The sequence below is a fragment of the Cynara cardunculus genome, assembly GCF_001531365.2.
Source record: "Cynara cardunculus var. scolymus isolate 2C chromosome LG 17, CcrdV1, whole genome shotgun sequence".
Taxonomy (NCBI): Eukaryota; Viridiplantae; Streptophyta; class Magnoliopsida; order Asterales; family Asteraceae; genus Cynara; species Cynara cardunculus.
The window spans coordinates 5,249,540-5,273,283 of record NC_037544.1 but is presented as its reverse complement, the minus strand read 5'-3'; the positions used below and the strand labels follow the sequence as shown (position 1 = coordinate 5,273,283).

Below are 23,744 nucleotides of genomic sequence, written 5' to 3'. Positions count from 1 at the left end.
ATGTTTATCCTGTATTTGATTGTTTTATCTGCAGTTAGTTACACGAATTTAGATATAGGAAGAGTTTAAGAATTTTAAGAGTTTTTAAGAGTTTTAGTCAAATAATTTATAAGATAGTATAGATAATATAGACATAAATAAAGATAACAACCAAGGATATAAATAAATTGAAACAACGACTGATTATTGAAATTTACAAATAATATTATATATATTTAAAAAATATAGCGATTAAAGGTTTTTAATGTGCGTCAAACCGGAGGTTTTTATCCCAATTCGGATCATGTTTTTCCTTCCAATATAACCCGCTTCATTTCGCTATCCGGGTCCTTCACCGACGCCGCCACCACCACCGCTTCTCTCCGCCACGTTGGCCACTGCTCAGCCGTCCAATCTTCTCCCGCTCAGCCTAATCAATCACACAAACCACCATTTCCATTACATGCTTGCTTGCATCTCATTATCTAATTGGATGTTGCCGATAAACCCCAATTCCATCTTCACCAAACCCCCATTATTTGCTCTTCCCTACCTAACACCTCCCGCTACCCTCCTCCGCACCCGCGCTGCCTCCGATAACCTCAATTGGTCGTTCACTTATTCCGCCGTAGCTGACTCCGCTTCTGGAAAACTCAACGGCAACGGCTCCGTTGGTGCTCCGGCGGCCGTGGAGAAGAAGCGTACTCGTAACTTTGGTAACGATAACAATACCAATACTACCAAGGTTAATGCAAAGGAGAGATGGTCGCGTGACCGTGAGAGTTACTTGACTGATGATGATGATCCTCTGCCGCTCCCGATGACATATCCTGATACGTCACCTGTGTCTCCTGATGTGATCGATCGGAGGTTACGGTGCGATCCTATGATTGAGGTTTGGTTTGTGTTTCTGATAAGATGTTAAGCTTCTATTCTCAACCATGTTGTTGCATTTGATGATACTTGATATGGACAAGAATTGTGCCATTTTTGTGTATCCATACCTTTCTCTATGATTCTGTTAGATGGTTCTTCCATTGGTATCCCAATCAAAGAGCTACTTTTTGATTATTGATGTCAAATCCCTTGATTTTCAAATCCAACACAGTTATGGGATTTAAACTTTGTGCTAAAAGATTGCTACTATATTTAACTTCATAACAAGTCATATCTCCTTTCTAGCGTAAAGATACTTTTGAATTTACTAACTTATTACTTTTGGCATAACAATGATAGGCAGATGTGACTAAATAGCATTTATAATTGTTGTGGTTTGCTTGACATGTTAACCAACTATTTTGCTTTCTAAATATGAAAAGGGAAAATCACTGTATTGGATAAGAATGCTCCAAAATGGTGATCATACTTGTTGATTTTTCTTCGTTTTCTTGCATTCTTTCTTGCTGACTACAATGTTTTGCTTTTTGTAATTCTTGAAAATATAATAGTTGGTTGACAATCCGAGCCAAATACAATGGTTATTAAATGGTATTCACTCGTTTAGGTTTTGTGACTAATCTTTGACCAACACTTTATTTGTTGAAAGTGTAGTTAGAGTTTAACATGGTTATCATCAGTAGTTGTATAGCTTTAGAATTCATGGCCTTCCTGAATTTCAGAAGTAATCTGTTTGATATGAAAGAAGCAAAACTCATCTTTTAGGATGGAGGGAGCAATACAAATAGAATAATTTTGTTAAACATGTAACCAAGTCAGCATCAAATTGGCATTCCAAATGGTTGGAGCTTGCTTAGGTTTGACTAACTGTTGGTGGAAAAGATAACAAGTGTGTGTGTGTGTGTGTGTGTGTGAAGCTTCGCTTGGTACTAATTTTGCGCAACTTTTTATATAGGATTGTAACGAAGTAGTTTATGAATGGACCGGAAAATGTCGGAGTTGTCAAGGATCAGGATACGTCAGTTATTACAACAAAAGGGGAAAGGAAGTTGCCTGCAAGTGCATACCATGCCAAGGGATAGGTATAATGTTGTTGCTATTCTAATTTATTTCTTCAGTATTGTTCTATGATAAAAGCTTATGCTCCAATGAACATAGTATTGGCTTCATACCACAGGCAGTGAATCTAGAAATTCTATAAAATAGGTCTAGAGCATATAATATAGAATTCTTGGAAGAAAAAGTTTCTCTTCCTATGTTCAAATTCTTGAAAAATTGGAGAGCTTTGTATGACCTTGGTAGTGAATAGTTTGAGTTAAAGTAGAGATCTTACATCTTCAAAATATTCAAGCTTTTTAGTTGTCATCATCTTCCATACGTATCTTGGGAAAAACACTTGAAGTGGCACATTGTCTAGGGACTTGCAGCATTCTTAAAGATGTTCCAACATTTTCATGATCCGAGTAATATTGTCTAAATGATCTAGTGTGGTCTTGAGACTTGTAGAAGGTAGGACCTTTTGTAGATTGTATGCCGCTCTTGTATCTAGAGTGTTGTAGTCTAGGATGTTCCAAGACTCTAAAATAAGTGAGTCATCTCATTTCTAAGCCATCCAATAAACTTTCAAGTAATACAAACAGGGCCTTTCTTACAAACCCTTCAAAGTTCTTGTGTTCTTCCTTCCATCCCTTTCAAGTGCAACCCAACCACTTATTTTTGAAGCATATGATATATATAGAGGGAAATGTGTGTAACCCAGGTAATGCAGGACCAATGACCCTTTGGTTGCAACTCATCCATGATTTGAACCCGTGTTGTAATATAACTATTAAAAATACCAGTGATGAGATACGCCTGCTGTTGAATTTCTCCAAACAAATAAGAAGCAACTGTATTTGGCCTTGTCTTCAAAGGGTTTCCAGCATGGGGTCTGTAACCTAGATAGCATTTTCAGTGTGTCATCTTGGGGTTGGCATCAGGTGGTTTATGTATAGGCAGGCAAGTAGTAAAGAGAAACAATGGAGTCTGAATTGTAAATAAGAAAGGTGTAGATTGTGATCTTTAAATGTGTTGTGCGTAATGTACTAGTTTTTTTGATGAAAAAGTATCCTCTGTTCCTTTTGTAGTCACAATTGAGAAATCTTGATAACATCTAATCTTAGTTTAATCGAAACATTATGAATGTGGATTACAGGTTACGTCCAGAAGATCACAGCACGCAAAGATATCGATGTAATGGAGGATCTGGATAATGGAAAATCACCTTGGGCTTCTTGATTCTGCATATTCTTGATTCATTATTCATCTTCGGCTTATTTATTGTAAAACATGAAGAAGAAAAGACCTGGGTTACCTTCAGATTATGTAGAAAACATAGTGATACAAAACTTATGATGACAAGAATAAAGTTAATAGGGTTTTGATCTTGATGTGTGTTATGATGTCAAATGGCTGAATGGAATTTGGTTAATTTGGCAACTTCCATAAGACCACCTAAATTAACTTTTTATATCCAAAACTTGGTGAAAAGAACATAAATGATATCACTAACTTAATAGATATAGCCAATCAAATACAAAGTTGGTTACTGAGTCCAGCATCATGTAGGTTATTGAACAAAATTAACCATTGACATTGATCAAGTGTATGCAGTAGATGTAGATGTAGATGTAGATGTAGATGGACATCCCTATTATACCCACAATAATACCAACCCATTCCCATTATCTCTCCAAGAACCATTCTTTCTTTCCTACCATAACCACATATATGATCTTAACACCAAACCCACAAGAAGAACCTGGTGTTATTAGTAATAGTAGTAGTAGTAGTAGATCACTTTCAAATATGTTTCCACCTTTCACCAGTAATCCCCACAAGAACATTTTCCATCTTTGAAATGATGAAACCTTTTATTATCTCTCACGATTAGTTCCCGACCCACAATCCTCGACATAATCTTGATGGCGTTGTGACAGTCCCCACAAACACGAAGATTCTTTATGATCCTCAGCGGTGTTCTTGCTGGAGTCGATATCAGCCCATATGCAATTGCTAACCGTTCACTATGATAGAGCAATGCCTGTTCTTTAGCTTCTTGATCAATGTCATGAAGAACGAATCTGGTATCCGGTACATAGCTTTGTTCCTTCGTTGCAGCCCTAATCTTTTCTTCATCTTTGTAGAGCGTAGGGTTCCGAAACTCATCCACCCTGTTTTTACCCTCCAGCATGTTGATGGCGGTGAATTTCTTAGGAAGTGGTGTCGGGATTTTCTTGGGGTCCGCTTTTGATGGATCAAGACCAATCAGGATCTCCTCTGCCCTGTCCTCGAGATCAATGTCGCCATGGATTCGGGCGTAGTTCATTAAAGCTTCCCATACTTCTGATGTGGGTTCGAATGGAAGTTTCTCAATGTACTCCAAAGCTTGAGCAAGGTGTCCAGGTTTCCCAAAAACAGATAAAAGCCCCAAATAGTGTTCGATTTTGGGAGAGATTCCGTACTCATTCTGCATTGCTTCAAAATGTATAAACCCTTCTTCAATGGCGTCAGCACCAGCACAAGATTCTAAAACAGCAAGAAAGGTTTCTTCATTTGGCTGCAAACCGAGGTTCCTCATCTGCTCAAACATTTCCAACCCATCATCTCCTAAACCATTTGCCGCATACCCATTTATCATCAAATGCCAAGTTTCCATACTTCTTTCAGGCATATGATCGAACACTCTTTTAGCATCTACCATACTTCCACACTTGCTATACATATCGATTATCTTGTGATTCAATTGAATATCACCCCTATAACTTGATCTCAAGAAGTAATCATGCACTTTCTTAGCTTCCTCAAGCTTCTTGGATTTCCCACATAACCCAAATAGAGCACTAAAGCACTCTGCATCTGCAAGTTCACCCTGGCCCATCAAATCAATGGCTTCCTTAAGCTTCCCCTCCTTGCATATGCTCAACAAATCAGCTTTCACACCGGAAGCATGATTAGTAGCACGCACACTCAAATCACTAGGGTTTTGGCGTGAATGGGGTTCACTAGGAATAGGGTTCTGGGGCGAATAACTAGAAGGGTGCTGTTGCTGAAAATTTGGTCTCTGAATCGGGGCTTGTGGGGGATAATTCTGACGCTGATTAGGGTTCGTCGGGTAAAAGTTTTGCCTCCCTGCATTTGGGGGATAATTTTGACGCTGATTAGGGTTCTCCTGATAAAGGTTTTGCTGCCCCGCATTTAAGGGGTAATTCTGACGCTGATTAGGGTACTCCTGGTGATAGTTTTGCTGACCCACATTTGGGGGATAATTCTGACGCTGATTAGGGTTCTCCTGGTGATAGTTTTGTTGACCTGCATTTGGGGGATAATTCTGACGCTGATTAGGGTTCNCGCTGATTAGGGTTCTCCTGGTGATAGTTTTGTTGACCTGCATTTGGGGGATAATTCTGACGCTGATTAGGGTTCTCCTGGTGATAGTTTTGTTGCGCAGCATTTGGTGGATAATTCTGTGGGTTATCACGTTGCGGGTATCCCTGATTCCGGTTATCCCACTGATTTAGGTTCCCTTGTTGATGATTGTGTTGTAGGTTCCATTGGTTAGGGTTGGTCTGATCTTTCGGGGGTAAATCAAAGCTATTTGGGGCTGCCGATGTGGTGAGAGCTCTAAGAGTGTTACGGTTGAAAATGGAATCAGGAGAGCGTAAAGAAGTTACCTTGAATGAAGAAGCAAGACTGGCTCTGCGTATCGCCATTAGAGACGCCATTGTTGTGGCTTTTGAGTTCACTCGTTAAACCCTAACGTGAAGAATGCTCTGAAGGAGAGAGACGAAATTGAATTAGAACAACTTGGGCTCACGCCCACGGAGGCACGGACCACTAAATGGGTCGGGTATAAAACTACAAGAATCATCCCTGTACTATTTGTCATTTAAGGTTTAGTCCACGAACTTTCTTTCATTGCCATTATTAGCCCAAAACAATCATTTTTATACAATTTTGATCTTGTGGGACTTGGATTAACGACTGAAATGCACTTCTGAATCAAATCCAAAACCTTTTTCTTAAGGGCACCAACCAATACTTCTCTTAACGATTGCAACATTTTGTGGTTTCTATTATAAAAATTGTTCATCTTTTATTTTTATTAACCTGGATCCAACCTGCTATGCGAGCCAACTAATCCCAGGACGACCACCTGCATTGCAGATAGCCCGAAGTCACCGCATTTGAACCTCCGTAGCCACAAGGGGATTTTTATTCCTCCTTGGATTTGAACATGGGACCTCCTGGTACTTTTGACCTTTGGAGCCAAGTTCAAACCAATCAGGCACCACCCTTGTGATTTTCATCTTCTTTTTCTATTGTCAATATACAACTCTTTTTGTTTTGAAACAATATATCCACAGTAAAAGTATTATTACGAATAGTTGTCAAATTTGGAGTGTAAGAGGCAACGACAATAAAATTATCATGAATCAGATCAAGGATTGTATGGATCAATAGATAACCCAAGGGTATAAACAGTCGCAATTAGAAACCAATTATCCTAAAGGTATAAACAGTCACAGTTAGAAACCGATTTGTTCAATGTTACAAACAGTTTCATCCTAATGTAGGGTTGACAAATGGTATTTGTTACGTTACTACTTGTTTTATAGAAAGATCAGGTTAAAAGTCATGAACTCCTTACAAGATATGTTCATTGACTAGAATACCGAAAACTTGCGATTGTAATAGAATGGACCATTACTAGATATTGATCTAATGAAACATTCCTCAACAAATTGGAGAAAAATTGTTTCAGTTTCTTGAAACCAACGATCCTCTGTCCCAAAATAAATGTCCACAACAGAAACCAACAATGACAAAATCACACACAATATATAATTAACAAAATGACAATTATACCCTTGATAATAGAAAGATTCTCCATCTCATAATCAAGGTCAAGGGTAGAATTGAAAAGTACACTTCGATAGAGTCCCAAATGCAAACTTAAAGAGGTACACAGAGTTCACTTCATAAGTTGTGTACAATAAAATAATGTGGAATTTTATACAACTTCAGGTTTCAGGAAATACAGATTATGAACACATAATACCTACAAAAAAACCACCCCCACTAGAATTACAATTTTACAAAGCTCACCTCAAGAACAATAGTTAACAACCATTTCATATATACACATTTCAGTTTCAAATTCAAATTCAAATCCTATCATCTTCCCATAAATTGAATTTCATACCTATCTATGTACAAATCAAACCTAATAAATGACTCTTTGCACCAACCATGACTGGGACAATCTCCACCGCAGACAAGGGCACTCGAGTAAATTCACACGAGAGCACTTTTGCAGTGAGTCATGACATCCCAATTGGTCCCGCGAGCAAAATTACTGCTCATCTTTCTTGCTAATGGAGTTGGAGATGTGAACTAAAGAGGCCGAGATTGAGTTGTGCCTAGGTATTTATCCATCGAATCTTTCTTGTGCTCTGGATCAAGGCTGCGAATATCATCACGTAATGTTATATATGGCTTTAGATCTCAATTTTTCATTAACCAAAGGATTGTTACTGTAAGGGAAGGGTCAAATGAAAACCATGAATACTATGATTATTTTGAAAACCGTGAGAACCTGTATATGCATTATATGAATTTCAGCGAGTATATGCACTAATGCATACAGTGTATATACATTGATGAATATACTGATTGACAGATACGTATTTTGATGGTGGTATATGTGCATATATTGGTTCTCAAAATATTTATGGTTCTCATTTGTACTTTCACCTGTTATTATTGTAATAAATGAAGTAGAGCATGAACGTGGATATATATATATATATACACAAACACAGAAGGATAGACGCTGACCTATTTCTGACGCCAAGAAGAGCAGAGTGCATAGCTCGAGCAGCAGCAGACGCAGGAGCAATTGCAGCTCCAGGGGCTGCCTGAACAGCAGTGGCCAATGCTGATCCTACACCAGCCCCACGCTGGTACTTTTTAAGGGGAGTTTGGACTAAAGCGGATGCGGACTTTCCTAGACCATCGGTCATGGTTTCAAAAGCCTGTCACATACATCATGTTATGGAAGATGCAAAAAACAAATAAAAATGTTCCCACAACCATTACGTTTCGTAAACCAAAACCAAACCAAACTAAACAAATGCAGTTTATCCCACCTACCCGAAGGTGGGGTCGGGAATGTATGCAAACCTGACCTCTAGTCCAGTAAGTAAAGCGGGCTGTTTCTGGGAAGACACCTAGCTTGGTGCAAAGTGTGGTGGAAATAGAAAATAAGAACATTCAAAAGTAGTCTAAATTTTGAAAAAAAGAGTCAGAAGTAATAAAAAAACATACAATCAATCAAACAGAAGCATGTACAAGAAAACATAACCAAGGTAAGAAGAGCTACACACGCTTGGTCAAACTTAAAACCTGGAGGCCTAACTACCTGCTCACTTCTCTCTCTCTCAATATCCCTTCCTCCTATCTACGCTAGCTACAGATCCCCATCCCTGGTCTCCTACCCTAATCTTGCGTCTCCAGGAACTCCTATCAGAGGCATTGCTGATTAGAGTTTCCAAAATTTTACATGGTTGATCAATTCATTTTTTAAGTATATCATATTCATATACGGCAATTTAAACTCGCACAAACTTATCACCTTCGGTGAGACTTGAACCCCTGACCTCCAAGAAGGTGGGTTACCGGGTACTGCTAAGCCAATGGCCCTTTGGTTGGATCCAGATAATTCATACAGTAAGAGATGTCATTGATGATGACTCCATGATTCAATTTTTTTTCCTATTTTTCTTAATTTAACACTTGCTACTTCTGAAAAGTAAAAAAAGATAGCATTTATCTGACTACAAAAAGCAACTTGTAATGCTATTCCGAGTACGAAGATATGCTCCATCTCTGTTCTGCTATCCAGATTATTCTAACTTCTCTATTGCTTCTCAAGTTCTCTCATACTTGGTTGTTTTTATTATCTCCTTTTAGGCACACATCAGAAAACTCCCAAATATGTTATGAACACTAGTTATTCTTTATAGTTCACTGTGTAAGGTTGTGCAATGCAGAATTTGAAAGAAACGTTGATTGAGTACCTGTTGTATTCCTTGCCTAGCATCTTTGGGCTGACCAGATCTTACATTAGGATTCCCTCTGCTTTGTATAGGCCTTGGCACAGAGGTTGGAGGACTGGTTGAAATTATGTCTTCTGCTTGGAGGAGGATGGCATGTGCCCCTGCCGCCAAATGTGCTCCAAGTCCAATAGCCTCAAGTGAGACACTCCTCAAGAATGCAATTGTACCTGATGGACATTATGACCAAAATAACACCAGAATAAATTTCTGTCTACAAACGTATAGATTGTCTTATTTAAGTTCCTTTTGGCAAAAACTGAAACTAAAACTATGCGTTTAACTAGATGTGCAGGGATTGAGATGGGACCCATGAAATGGAGAATGAAGATAGATGGTGTAAATGAATAGCACCATTAAGAGATATGTATCCTATGCACAATCGGTACTATACTGCACCATGGCTAGTAATAATATCAAACCAAGACAAAATTGCTTGCAAATGAAGGTGGCTCAAAAATTTAGATATTGAAAAATAATAATATCTTCAACTTTCCGGCACCGAGATATTTGACATCACTTGCTTCTAGATGATTTGGTGTTCACAGAAAAATATTGAATAAACAAAATAACATTTGCTTTCATGCATTCATTACCTCTTTGCATTCCCTTGACTATTCTACGATCTTTCTTGTAGCTCTTCACAGGTAGAGAAACTAACTTTGCCGCACTAGAACCAACGGCGACCAATGACCGAACAGGAGGAAGACCTTTCAATAGTTTATGGATCTGTAAAACGTACAAAGATGCATTCATGTATCTGCCATACTATAGGTGCATATATGTATAACCATAATAAACAAGTAATGCTGACGCAAACCTGATTCTGAGAAATATCTTCCAACCACTCGCCAACTATTGTCTCACCTACATTACCCCAACCATAAACACCAACAGCTTGAACATGTTTCAGTTGTAACTCGACCCCCTGAAAAGGAAGTATGAAATGGCTAATCGTTTAAATCAGTTGTATAATACTAACGCAATTTTTACAGATTTATGCATGTCAAATAAGAATATAGATGGAGTTAACTCGTAAATATAGAAATATGCATATAATATGACAAGACTAAAGGGGATGTTTGGTTGGTTTTCCATCAAGTCTTGTATGGATAAAGATGTCTGTGTGGATTAATCTGTCTGTATAGATCGGGAAGGTTTTTGTTTGGGAAGACTTTTCATCAAGTAGAGCATTTCTTTTAATTGGAGGGGCAGGTTTGGGAAATTTTTTTGGCTTTCTGCATAAAGCTCCCCCTAGAAGCTTATTGAATATGCCACTTTCTATATCATTAAGCCACTATCAAACATCATGTATAGCTAGGGCTGTAAACGAACCGAATGTTCAGCGAACCGTTCGTGAACCGTTCGGCGGGAAGTTCGTTTATTTAATAAATGAACGAACATGAACAAAATTTTTTGTTCGTTTAGTTAAACGAACGAACATGAACAAGAGTCTCGTTCGTTCATTTATGTTCGTGAACGTTCGTTCATTTACCGTTCGTTTATTTACCGTTCGTTTACGTTCGTTCATTTATGTTCGTGAACGTTCGTTCATTTACCGTTCGTTTACGTTCGTTTATATTCGTTCGTTTATGTTCGTTTATATATTGAATTTAATATATAATCTTTTGATTATATACTTTGAATTCAAATAATATTCGTTTATGTTCGTTTAGCCCGTTCGTTTATGTTCGTTTAGTCCGTTCGTTTATGTTCGTTCGTTTACGTTCGTTTAGCATGTTAATGAACGAACATAAACGAACACGAACATACCTGATTTCTAAACGAACGAACACGAACACAAAGATTTTCGTTCGTTTACCGTTCGTGTTTGTTCGTTTGTTCCGTTAAGTTAAACGAACGAACATGAACAAGCCTCCGTTCGTGTTCGTTCGGTTCGTTTACAGACCTATGTATAGCTGACGCCTGACCGAATAAGATGTGAGTCTCATTAAGCTCATTAAGCTGCTGACAAACAGGCCCTAACTATTATTAACTTAAAAATCCGTACAGGAAATAATTATTTGTATCTATTTCTGAGTAAGAAAAATTAAAGGGACAGGAAGCCATATATCTGTCAGGTAACTTTTAAACTAGATGATAGAAATCAAGAATATTACCTTCCACTGAAATAGATTAACAAGTTCCACATATTTCCCGTGCCCTAATGCAGCTAAGTCAACACGAGAAGGAATGTAGTCTATCCGAACAACAAAAGGTGATATGCTAAACTTCTGAAACAAAAATAGCCAACAGCCAAGCATGAGAAATATAAGCAATAAAACCAGCCAATAAGATAGAACTTTCAGGCTAATGAACACTGAAAACTGGTTAAAAACAACCAATGGAAAAAAATTACTAAGCAGCAATTTAATCACATTGACATGAGAGAATTTCATTGTGCTGTATATTAAATTCCTCAATGTGAAAGTGATAGGCTTTTTCCGGCACAAGTCACATGTGGCGATTAAATTGTTCAGAAATTACTTAAACTAACTTTGTCGAAACATATAGAGATATACTTGCCTGGAAATAGGGAAGTAATGCCTCCTCTGTTATGCTATGGCTTCCTAAGTCGATGGCATTCCTCTGTGGCGTATCCAATTCACCCGTATCCTGAAGATGATTATCAGTAGATGAGCTCTTTCCACCAAAGAAGCTGATTAGGAATTCAAGTTGCCTTTGGTGAAGATGCAAACGCATAGGAAGCAACGCAACTTGTAACCTGAAACAGCAGATGTTAGAAGATAGAGAGCAATAAGAAAAATAGCTAAGGTACTAGAAAACAAGTGGATTGTTATTGAGCTTAAAATACAACAGTTATTATTACAATACCAACGAAACAAATAGAACTCTAAAACTTACCGATACTCCTCAAGAGGAGTTGAAGGATGTGGTCTAACGGATTCTAGATCTACCTTCAATGCTCTAGAACGGGATTCTCGTGGACAATCTTTTGACTGATAACAACCGAGAACCTATCACAAGAAGATTTTAAGAAAAATATCAGTTCTCAAACACAGTAGACGTATATAAGCCAGATAACTTTCCGCTGGCTGAAAAGTACCTTTCTCCATGGTGCACCCTTGCTGACATCATTAAGAGAAAAATCCTCAACCGAGAGCGAAAGCTTAGAAATACATATTTCACCATCAGGGTATATGTCACATTGAAGGCCCATCTTCGACAGTGCAAACTCTAAACAAGCATCTTTATCACTTGCGCCAGTACTCACATGCTGACCATTTCCCTTTGTATATTGCCAGTCAGAACCAGCATAGAGCGTCCACCTCACATCGATATTTTTCAGAAGCACACGACCCTTAACTTTTCTGCACCCTACATTCGCAGTCTGTGTGACAGAAGCCTCGCTTTCGATAAGTTGTTTGGAATTGGTTATTTCCCCAATATCCAAAACATGGTCTTCAACAATCCTTAACAGTGAATCCCCATACCATCCACTTCCGACTTGAGCATCAGACTCCTTTAGAGTTGTAGATTTTCCGCTGAGACTCTCTTTCTGCAATTGGTTGTTCAAAGATGGTTCAGATAACGGGCGCAAGTCAGATAAGAAGTACCCTTCTATGAACTCTGGAAGGCTAGCATGTGAGGGCCAGGTTCCATTATCTTCCAATCCATATACTGGAACTGGCACTTTAACAGATCGCTTGTGCGACCCACATTCATGGTCGTCAGTGCTAAAGGCATGTGCTTCAAGATGACCATCACTGCCTCCATCCAAGTTAAACGCTCCTTCAGATATTTCATCCATCAAGTTGATTGTATAAGATTCCCCCTTTGTGTCAGAACTTAAACCATGCACCTGAGAACTTGATGAAGTAGAATGGTTATTTGAGCTTCTGCTTTTGCAACTCTCTTGTGCCAACTGGACGTTATCCCACCTAGTCTGCAAATGCACAATCGATTCTTCAACATCAGGGGCAAAAATCCGTTGGATTTGAGCAGCAAAACGAACAAGTCCAGAGGCAGAATCCTGGCATGCATCCAGAACAATGTGGGACTCGGAACATTCTACTTCCCATGCATGGCCGTTCTTACAATTCGTTCTTAAAACCGCTTCAATGTGTGTTCCTTCAGCAACTTTTACATAGCCACTCTTCTGAAGATTTTGCTCATTGTAAGATCCACCGAGATTCTTGAGCCCGGATACTTCACAGAGCAGTAGACCTACATCATGGGCTTTGATTTCATAATCCATCTCGACAGATGTAGCCACTGAAACATTTGAGAGTTTCAAATTAGATGCTGCTAAAAGACCAGCAACACATTGTTCACTCTTTTTACCATCATCATAGACAAAACTAGATTCTAGACAAGAATCTACTTGAGCTACCATGTTACTTGAATATGGTTCATAACTCAGACCAATATCAATCAAGTTTAGAACAAAAGAAGACCCACGACTGGTATCGTTCCGAACATCTTCTTTCTCCGGAAAACTATCACCTACTTGGTCACTTGAAGCCCGACTGAAGAACGATGTGATAGTTTCAAACCAATCCAAACGACCACCTACAGCAACAATAGTAGCACATCTAATATTTATAGATACTTGGCTCACAGAACTATCTGGATCCCACATGTGTATGATATCAGACCCTGGAAACCTAGAAGACAATATATTTGAACCTTCACCATTCCCACGTCCCCTGGTAGAGTTGTCACATGAGATAAGAATAAACTCTCTATCAGGAACTCCTGAAGTGGAACCTCGCAGATCTCCCTCACCATGGGCCAACCAGAGGAAGTTGGCACCCAAAATTCCCCCTGTATTAGATACAATTAGCAACTCAAACTTGCCAACCTTCAGTTTCAAATTACACCAAGAGCCTGGAAGTTCATTCTGAGTTGGGCCTTTGATGTCCTCTATTGCAGCTACGCTGACAGAAATCTCCACAAGATCACATTCCACAAAGATTGATGATTGAGATGGTGAATGTTTTTCCGTAGTGGCAACTGGATCAGAGGCTATGCTTGAGAAGCAATCAATCACTTGATGCAAAAGATCATGTAGGTTTTGATATAAACAACTGTCCACATTGATGGTTATAGGAGATAGATGTGCATGCAGGAAAAATGAAGAGCTCCAAATTATTTCATCTTGTGTCTGAGAACTGAAGTCTTCCGTATCCTTAGTGGTAGTTACAAAGGCAAGCCCATGGCCTTTCCCTGTGGATTTATTCCTACTAGTGGTGCCATCTGAAGTAGCAAGAACCTTGGCTCTCTTTGTTATCCAAGGACCAGTAACAGCATTTTCTTGCCATAGCATACTGATTACAGATGGATGCCCTGCTTTATCAGATACAGACAAAACTCTCTCAGCACAAAATTTGAGCTTCTGCATTCTACAGTTGTTGGTGCCATCTCTAGAAGCTGATGAAACAAAGTAGACTGCAATATTTCCCATGCTCAAATGCAAGGAGTGTGAGGGTGTCACACGAAACCTCTCCCTGGGAACTGGAACTGAAGAAGGATGACTGTTTTGAACCTTCCCCTCTCTTAGAGCCAATGGAGAAGACAGATCAACAACAATAAACTCATTCCAGGAAAAGTAACCCTTACAACCTTCACTCTTCTGACATGGAAAACATAGTACTATTCGTGCATCCAGAAGAGAAATATTGCCTCTTAGAGTTTCTTTAGGTGAAGTCATAAATTGTGGACATGAACCCTTTCCAATGTCCCCTTGAGACAATGACCTGCTATTACCATCCACAGAAGCAGAAAGGTCCCTTCTGCCAGATATTGGAAGGGAGTTCTCGATTCCTTTAACAAGATTCAACACTGTGGTTATCAGATTAAAGTTTACCCAGAAAACCAATGGTGGCAGCTTTACTGAAAAAGATTTAAGCCCTGACTTGATATCTGGGGAAACAGAAGGTGCAACATACTGGCATCGAGTGACGCCAGAAGTTCTGAGTAGCAAGACCTTCACCACGTCATCCCTGTAGATACCTCTCTGATATCTTGAATGGGAGCTAGAATGCATATTAGATGAGACATTTGACGTGGTATTATCCCATACAGCACCTTGACCCAGCAAACCCGAGAGAGGACAAGCACCTTCAACTGCAGCTTGCTTATTTCTGATAAATAAACCCTGAACATTCACATTTTCCTTTTGACGATGCAAAGCAGCATCAGATGCATTGCTGAAATGATCAGCTACCTCAATATGCTCGACTGTTGCTTCAAAATTAGAATCTCGAGGACAGACCTGTTGACCTTACAAAATTTAAACTCAGTATGGACGCAAGATTGTGATGTGGCAAAGTTTGAAGAAAATTTTGATCTGAAAATAAAAGCCTATATGCACAACCATTACCTGCAAGACAAGCTGCATCTCATGAAAATCTGCATTTATATAGTGGATTAATGAAGTGTTGTCTATCTTACAGCCTCTTGCAGCACAAGAAGGCTTCTGGTCTTCATCCACAAAGGAAAACAGGACTACAATCTGTGTGATCCTTGCCTTGAGACTGGTTTCGACATGTTTCTGCTCTGCATGACAAGGCGAAAATGAATCACAAATATATATATACTTACTCAAAAAGATAAGGATAAAACAGCAACAATTTTCAACTATGATAGAGTCAAAACAAGTGTTAATGAATTTGGCCACATGAAACAGGAGTCGACCAAGGACAAGTGCAGGCCCATTTATCATTTATGAACCCAAACTTGATCCAGAATTCTAATAAAATTAATGAATGGCTGACTTGCAAATTATCAGTTTGAAGCTTCATAGTACATATAACAAAAAGAGCAAGACTTGATACTTCATGTTCGAAGGGTACTGTTAAATGTTGATGGTGATCATCGATGTATATTCTTTTATGCACCAAGCATGGTCTGTTCCAGTTCCAGTGAAGTGGCAACCTAAAAGTTTGATGTTTATTGGTGGATGCTAAAAGAAATATGGTGGTGGTGATATATGATAAGATCATAAGACTCTGAAAGATGATGGTCACAAGCTGGGGTTTTCAATAACTGTGTTCAGTTTGATTTCGAAGATCAATCCTTGTTTTGATTGTGAGAGGACAAATAGTGATAGTATGTTTCCAAGTCAAAATATTGAAGTGCTTCATTCAATACCTAATATGAGACTTGGTTGGAAACTTGGAATGACAAGGCACAAGAACCAGGATGACATCTCACTTGTGAGAAATAGCTCTCTCTACTGTTAAGGAGATGCAGGCAACTATCCCGACAGCTCTTSTTCCACTTTCACTCTTAGGAGAATCACTTCGCTACACTCCGACTTAAAGAAGGCTTGATGAACGCCCTATCTTAGGCCTCGCTGTTCGGAGCTGCTCCCAGCTCACACTATGGTGGAGGAGGTGCCGTGAAGATCTAGGAGTGGGGCGCATTGAGCTTTCCTCTCCTTAAACTAGGGTCCCCTTTGCAAACTGCTCAATACTCAACTTCGTCAGTCTAGTTGAACAGCCTCCCAATGAGAGCGAGCCAAGACTTTGCTTTAATTTCGAAGAAATCTTTCGTACACGGGGTCGAGCATGACGGGCTGGAACCAGAATTTGAAGGGATTATGTCCCCACAACCGGCCCAACAAATAAGAAAGGGTAGAGCAAAACTCATGCAATAATTTCCTCACCAGAAATCACATAAATGACCATGGTAAGAAGAAAAGGGCCAAACCATCCTGCCCTCCCCTAAATGGTCACTAGAGGTACTTGCCCAACCTAATGTGACCATGGTAATCAGTAAGCTCTCAACTGATAGGTTCTCATGCATGAACAAAGCAGTGACAAAGCAATGTTCAAACCAACACGTTTTTTACATTCATACAATTGATTCTGTTTCTACATAGATTAAATCATACCAAACTCAACCTAGTATTTCCCACTCGAAAGCAGCGTCTTGGATGGGTGGGATATACGCAGTCCTGACTTCTACCTGAAAGGGTAAAGCGGTTTTTCTAAAGCGGTTTTTCCATAACGACCCCCGCCTTGTGCAAAAGTGTGAGCAAAAAGAAAAATACAAGGACAAGAAGAATAGTAAAGACTAGAACTTATTAGGCAGCAGAAAAAGAAGGGAAAAAGGACAAAGAGAACATATAAATGGTACGAAAACACACACACACCCTCCATCTGACGCAGGCCTCTGATACCCTAACTAACAGTTTCCTAAACCTCCCCCGTCCGACCCTCAGAGCTCCCAAACTCCCATCTTCCAACCCACTCCAGCTACAGGTCCCTACCTCAAATCTACTACCCTAGTCCTGCATCCCCAAGAACTCCTTCCAGATTCTACAGTTACAAAAGATTTTCTTTTTCCCACATCAATTGATAAACCCACACAATAAACACATACATGTCTCTTGCAAGACTTGACCCCCAGCCTCACAGATAGAAATGCTTATCAGTCGTGATTATACGGTATCACCGACTACCATACTGATGCCAACCATTGTTTACTGAACTACTATCATTATCTCTGATTCAACCTATCTAAAGACACTCAACCATCCGCCCAACCCACTCAACATGTAATCAACTCCCCTAATCAGCCACCACCAAGAACTCCTATCTAAGATCATGCCCTCGGAAAGTACTAATGCCTCCATGTCCAACCTGAGCTGCTCATCCCACGTCCTTCCTCGGTCTGCCTCACCTCCTCTCCTTCTCAACCGTGACAGTCTCCATCCTCCTAACCGATGCCTATTACAAGAATAATATATACAAAAGAATGCTATGTAGCAACCTTGTTTATGAACAGAAATTAGAACTCACTAGTTTTGTCTAAATTATGGGACGAACTTCTTTATTTTACAGTTCCATTTTTTTATGGGATTGTTGAATTAGCACATCTTTTAGATATCACATAATTGGTGAAGCATCAAGCACATACCAGAGGGGATATGAAGAGATCCAGAAGCAAGGTTGGATGCAGCAGTTATCGCACTGAACACGGAACATGTCCAGTTCCACATCCCACTGTTCCCCAATGCAGATTGTGAACTTCTCAATTCATCAAAGCATTCAAAGAATTGATCCACGCTGCCAAAAATGGAGCAGATATACATTAGCACAAGTTACAGCTATCATATATAATCATGTTGTAGTGAGATTGGTTTTTGACTTGGTAGTCACATTCTCCATGCCAAACAGATCCTATTTAGGAGCTCCAATAAGGACAAGCAACAGATGATTAACTCTGGAAAATTCCCTTGCATTGACATCATAACAACAAGAGGTAAATCCATCCAACTTCATAAAAACTTAATGTTGCTTGTTCAAAAGAAGAAAGGTAGCAAAGCCAAAGTAAATAATATCACTCTGTTCTTAAAGATGTCATGCGGAAAACTAAAAGAACTTACATACTACAATACAGTTTCAATCAGATGCATGTAGGCGAGATAAAGCCATTGACAAGATCAGTCACTAGGAGGCATATATAATAGAGAGGTGGTCAAATACATTACTATTAATCCTAGATGTAGTCCAATTACTAATATTGATAACACAACCCTTCTCTGCCACAATCAGGCATAGTTCAGTTCTATCTTCTACAAGCATCAAGGACATAGTGTCATATATGTTCCGTTAACTGCTCATGCCACAAGTGCCTTCAACTATGAATAGCAGATCATGATGCAGCTAAGGAATTCCAAATACAGAAGAATCCATGTGACAAGGGGGTCATGAACAGCAGAAAAAATGCAGTATTGGTGTAGCTCAGTACAACTATGACTCCAAAGAATATACTTATATATACATATATATATATATATAGAGAGAGAGAGGGAGGTTCATACGAGAATGACACGTATTTAAGGAAATAAGAGAATAATTCTGGACCAATCATTTATTTGAATTATGCCTTAAATAGAACTTCTAAAAAATCATCCAAAAAGGCATATGTGTCATTTAGTGTATACAAATTATATATGGAAATTCATTTATTTCTATAAAGGTCATTTAATACATTTAATAACGTATTTATTCATGATTATTTATAGCTTTGTGATTCAAGCATGATTAATTTTTTATTTTTTTATTTTTTATTTTTCACAACAATTAAAATAAGTGTGATTTAGTTTTTCATTTAAAATATTTATTTTTATTGAAATAGTTTATTTAAGAATTTTTTACAATTTTCATCAAACATAATATGTGATATCCACAATTAATCGACTCTTTTTTTTCAAAAAGAAGAATCACCAAGTTTCGTCAATGTATCATATGTGATATTGATTATCTACAACATTACACATGATATGTGTAAATTATGAATTATGTTTTGAATTACATGTGATCTTATACATTTTAAATGTGTTTTGCTACACATCACATATGATTCTGTTTTCATTATTTTTTTTCTTCAAGGTTTAATTTGAATCACTGTTTTTCAAGCTTTAACTCGCATATGATTAGGAAAACATTTTGAAAAAATATCAATTAATTGTGAATCACATGTGATTTTAGCGAAAGTTGTGATTCTTTATAAATATTGCTTTAAATAAAAAAATGATTCTCTAAATGAAAATTAAATATGCTTAATTTAAATGTATTAAATATAAAATATTTAAAAAAACTAAATCATATTAAAATCATAAATATGGTAAAAATAGAATCTTAAATGCATGCCTTAAATAACTTATATATAACTAAATTACCTTTATGCCCTTCTTTACTTATTTTTAGAATTAATTATTTAAGGTCTTGTTTAATGAAATGTATGGTCCACATTAATTCTCTTATTTTCTTAAATACGTATCATTCTCGTACGAACCCGACTCCATATATATGTATATATATTACATATGTGTGTGAATGCATGGATATATTAAGAGACTTGAGTGTATAAGGTTTTAGCACATAAAGACCACACATGGCAATTAGAAAATACTTTTGCCAGGAAAAGAAATATCAAGATGAAAGCATATATCAACCTGGCCCCAAAATCTGATTCTTCAGTTTTTTTGTCCTGGTTACTGCTGATGGGGGAAGTCATCCAGTCTGATATTAGATGTGACCCTCGCAGCAAGGCATCCAAAGCTGTATCTTTTCCGATTGAAGAATATGATTCAACAAAGGTTTCAGGTTTCTGAGAGAGTTTATCTGAAGAAAACTCAAAAGAACCCGAGGTTGATGAATAACCATGGGATGATGCATTGTAGTATACAGATTCCGTTGCTTTGCTATGCATAAAACTCTTGTGATCTTTGTCCAGTTCCTCAAAAACATGCACAAAATACATTAAGCTTTTCAATGAACTAGGCTGTAATCTTAATTCTAGAGGATCAACATAAACATCAGCATCCAGTTTGCGGATATCTAAGGAACCATTATTCCATGGTATACTTAATTTAATGGTCCCTGAAAATCCCCCTTTTTCTCCTGTAAGGACTGGGGTTGTAGCACTTGATGAACATCCTGAAAACTGTTCACCCAAAGTTTCTCCTGGCACACATGGAAATGCTGATTCATTGCAATTACCATCTAGCCGAAGAAACTCAAGTACTGCTCCATCAAATTTCACAAAATTTGTTAGTCGGCTTAGCCCAAGAAAATCGTCAACTGTCCCCTGACAATCAAGGTTGACATCTCCAGAAATTCCTGTTCCACATTCCACTTCACCAAACCGCAAAACCAAGGTCTTGCAATGCCCTTTTTCCTCCGGGTCTTCTAAGGGCAGATCCAGAGCAACAATTAGTTTTTTAATTTTCACATGAAAGCTTGTAAGCAACCATTTAACCATCTTAGCAATTGTTTTAACTCCTTCATGAATATCCACAGAAGCAGTTGTGGTACTGTCAACCACTTCACATTTGGGTGTCACCAAGTCATGACTGCTATAGCTATTACCATCTTGACCTGAAGTAGAAGCTTCATTACCAACTTGAGAACTTCTCTTCCCACCAGGGGCAAGTACAATCTCAAGTTCTTCCACCTCGACTTCACAATTTCTACCCTTCCATGGAAGTTTAACTGTTAGAGAACCAATGGATCCTTCTTTCAAAACCAAAATAGCTGCTTCGCCAAACTGAAAACACAGGCGTAAACCGGTATACGTGTAAGTATGACACACTAAACATTGTACAACACTAACATTTTACAACAGTCGTTACTGCAGCTACAGCTATATTGAATCAGAAACCATTTTGACTATTAAATCATGCATCAAGACAAAACACATGACACGAAAAGATGCATAAAGAATATGTTGCATATCCAGTGACACAGCCAGTGAAAAGGCCAGCCACTTTGCATCATTTTCAAAAGGCTCTCCACATGGACCAGTTGACGTTACAGAATGGTTATATGTACTTATTGCTTCTGAGTCTACATTTGGCTATAATAGGATTTGCGCTTTTGGTTTGTTTTAGGTTGTATGATTAGGTACTTGGCAATTTTGTCCTACAGTTGAGACAAGATGGCCAATTTTCACACAAGACAAGAGCTCAGCATAAGTGCTAGGGGAATAAGGTACAAATAGCAATTGGTGGTGATGATGGAGAACATCATGTTTAAACAATTGAATGGGATGGCAAGGAATAAGATATAACATTTAGTACAAAGAAGATGATTATGTGTAACAGAGTTAATTCATGTTCCTGTGTTCCTTTAGGTCCTTGGCAGTTGGGGCAGTGAACAGCTACATTTTGGACCTCCTGTTTATCACTATATTGACAATTTTCCAGCCGGTTAACGTTGAATGCAATATATGAAATATGGCATGTTGTTTAATTCATGGTTCATAATTTATTCAGGAGATTGGCTCACATGTTACTTTAATTTATGGTTCATATTTTCTCCATGCCGCTCACCCTTCTTCAAGTCTATTCAAATCATAAACAACCAACGTAATTTAAATTCCAACATTAACAGCTCAAAGATTAAACATATGTCCTATCAATCTCTTATCACAATCCAACTCTAACGCTCTTATTAGATATAATAAATTATTTACTAATGGATATATGATTGATAAACTACCAACAAACTTCCAATTACCCTTGAATATCAGTTTAAACTCTACTTCTTGAACACAATAATACGAATTAGAATTAAAAAAAAAAAAAAACGTAAAACAAAGAGGAATCAGACCTTCTGATTTATAAAGTCGACGTTAAGTGCCAAATCAGATAGCTGAATTGTGCCGTTGCTAAGCTGAACATCAAGCTGATTAAGATCGATGTCGCCAAGAATAAGTTGCCCCAATTTCTTCTTCAACAAGAACTTGCAAATCTTCTTTACGGCCAACCGAGAGAAGACGGCCTCCGCCGACTTGGCGAAGTTCCAAGAAAACATGTTGGAAGAGATCAAATCTTTAGGGTTTGTGTGAAAGAATTAGGGTTTTTTAAGGTGTTTGCGGAATTGGGAAGTGGGTCGCGATTGAGAAAGGCGGAAGCTTTAGCGTCCATCCAAGCAGGAAGGAGGAGAAAGATTGAGATGAACGTATAATGATTGTGTTGATGTACAAGTAAACAAACAGATTTATGGATTTTGATTTGATTTGATTAGGAAAAATACTCTCAAACTTCCATGTTTCTTTCGGAGACTTGCTTGGAATCTTTTACGCATTATCTATCAGATATTTAAATATTTACAAAAACAGTCCCTCAATTATGTAGCTTTTGTCTTTTAGAAAAACATAGAAAGTTGCATCAAAGTAGAAATGTAAATGCTTTTTTCTTTCTTTTCCGTTCATCTATATCTATATCTATACTATATTATGAAATATTTGACAAAAACTCTTAAAAACTATTTTTTATGCATGAAATATTGTTTATTGATGCATATTACTTAAAATTCAAGATTACACGTAAATGATGAATAAGTACAACTTATTAAAGTTTCATGCTTGAATCTGTATAACTAGTTACAGATAAACATAATCAAATATTGGATAAACATTTCATTTTAAATATAAAAAATCTAAAATATAATTATGATAATCACTGTGTTATAACATAATACTTTATTATTATCTTTATAAAAAATTATATTATTAAATCAAAAATAAATCGTTTCGTTATTAAACCTAAATTTTATTATAATTAAAAAATGAATTAAATAAATTACACAACAAAACAAAAACTTCTAAATAGTTAATTTGATACTAATATCGATATATTTTTTAAGTTTTTTTAAGATATCTTCAAATTTATATTTTATTCAAAAATAAAAACATTATTTTTTTTCTCAAAACCACATAAACCGTATTATGACATCGACAGGGGACAGAATAAAACGAAACATTAAAATCAAGATGTATCTCGCTGCATTGCGCGAATACCCTTCTAGTATTTCCAAAAACATACTTTTAAAAGCTTAATTTTAAGGGATATATTATATATTTGATGCAATTAAGAGTTAGAATACAAATCATTTGTAAACAATTTAACTGTTATAAACCAAATAACTGAGATATTTATAAAAAAATGATGAAGATTTTAATTTATTATGGTTGAGATATTTATGAAAGATAATCATAGTTCATTAATCACAATCAACACATTTGAACCTTCGTGACCACAAGGGGATTTTTATTCCTCCTTGGATTTGAATCTGGGACCTCATAGTATTTTTGACCTTTGGAGTTAAGGTCAAACTAATCATGCACCACCCTTGAGGTTTAATATCATAACTTTGTGAACAAAAAGAGACTGCATTGTAATTTTACAAATAAAAATCATTCCTAAAATATATTAAACTTCTTTATACG

General features: G+C 37.5%; 3 protein-coding genes across 5 annotated transcripts; 1 reads left to right on the top strand and 2 right to left on the bottom strand.

Annotated features, from left to right (window-relative positions):
• The first annotated feature begins 334 nt into the window (after positions 1–334).
• On the top strand, positions 335–3,301 carry LOC112500237 (protein disulfide-isomerase SCO2). The gene is made up of 3 exons (XM_025103628.1): positions 335–874; positions 1,832–1,958; positions 3,071–3,301. The coding sequence occupies exons 1-3, from the start codon at positions 443–445 to the stop codon at positions 3,151–3,153; spliced, it is 642 nt and encodes a 213-aa protein (XP_024959396.1). The 5' UTR covers positions 335–442; the 3' UTR covers positions 3,154–3,301.
• A 106-nt stretch (positions 3,302–3,407) lies between these two features.
• On the bottom strand, positions 3,408–5,702 carry LOC112500236 (pentatricopeptide repeat-containing protein At2g15690, mitochondrial). Of its 2 annotated transcripts, none has more exons than XM_025103627.1 (2): positions 5,309–5,702; positions 3,408–5,232 (listed from the first exon to the last, which is right to left on the bottom strand). In XM_025103627.1, the coding sequence occupies exons 1-2, from the start codon at positions 5,637–5,639 to the stop codon at positions 3,737–3,739; spliced, it is 1,827 nt and encodes a 608-aa protein (XP_024959395.1). In that variant the 5' UTR covers positions 5,640–5,702; the 3' UTR covers positions 3,408–3,736. The 2 variants fall into 2 exon arrangements, with proteins under 2 accessions (XP_024959395.1, XP_024959394.1); XM_025103626.1 differs by having other exon boundaries at positions 3,408–5,264; positions 5,341–5,702.
• A 1,186-nt stretch (positions 5,703–6,888) lies between these two features.
• Positions 6,889–22,571, bottom strand: LOC112500171 (autophagy-related protein 2). 2 transcript variants are annotated; one of them, XM_025103511.1, is made up of 13 exons: positions 22,124–22,571; positions 19,966–21,059; positions 17,922–18,070; positions 15,379–15,554; positions 12,100–15,270; positions 11,898–12,010; positions 11,559–11,757; positions 11,153–11,266; positions 9,853–9,960; positions 9,629–9,761; positions 8,997–9,202; positions 7,756–7,952; positions 6,889–7,381 (listed from the first exon to the last, which is right to left on the bottom strand). In XM_025103511.1, the coding sequence occupies exons 1-13, from the start codon at positions 22,325–22,327 to the stop codon at positions 7,312–7,314; spliced, it is 5,934 nt and encodes a 1,977-aa protein (XP_024959279.1). In that variant the 5' UTR covers positions 22,328–22,571; the 3' UTR covers positions 6,889–7,311. The 2 variants fall into 2 exon arrangements, 1 of the variants encoding a protein (XP_024959279.1); XR_003067337.1 differs by lacking the exons at positions 6,889–7,381; positions 7,756–7,952; positions 8,997–9,202 and having other exon boundaries at positions 9,670–9,761; positions 9,853–9,982.
• Positions 22,572–23,744: the final 1,173 nt, after the last annotated feature.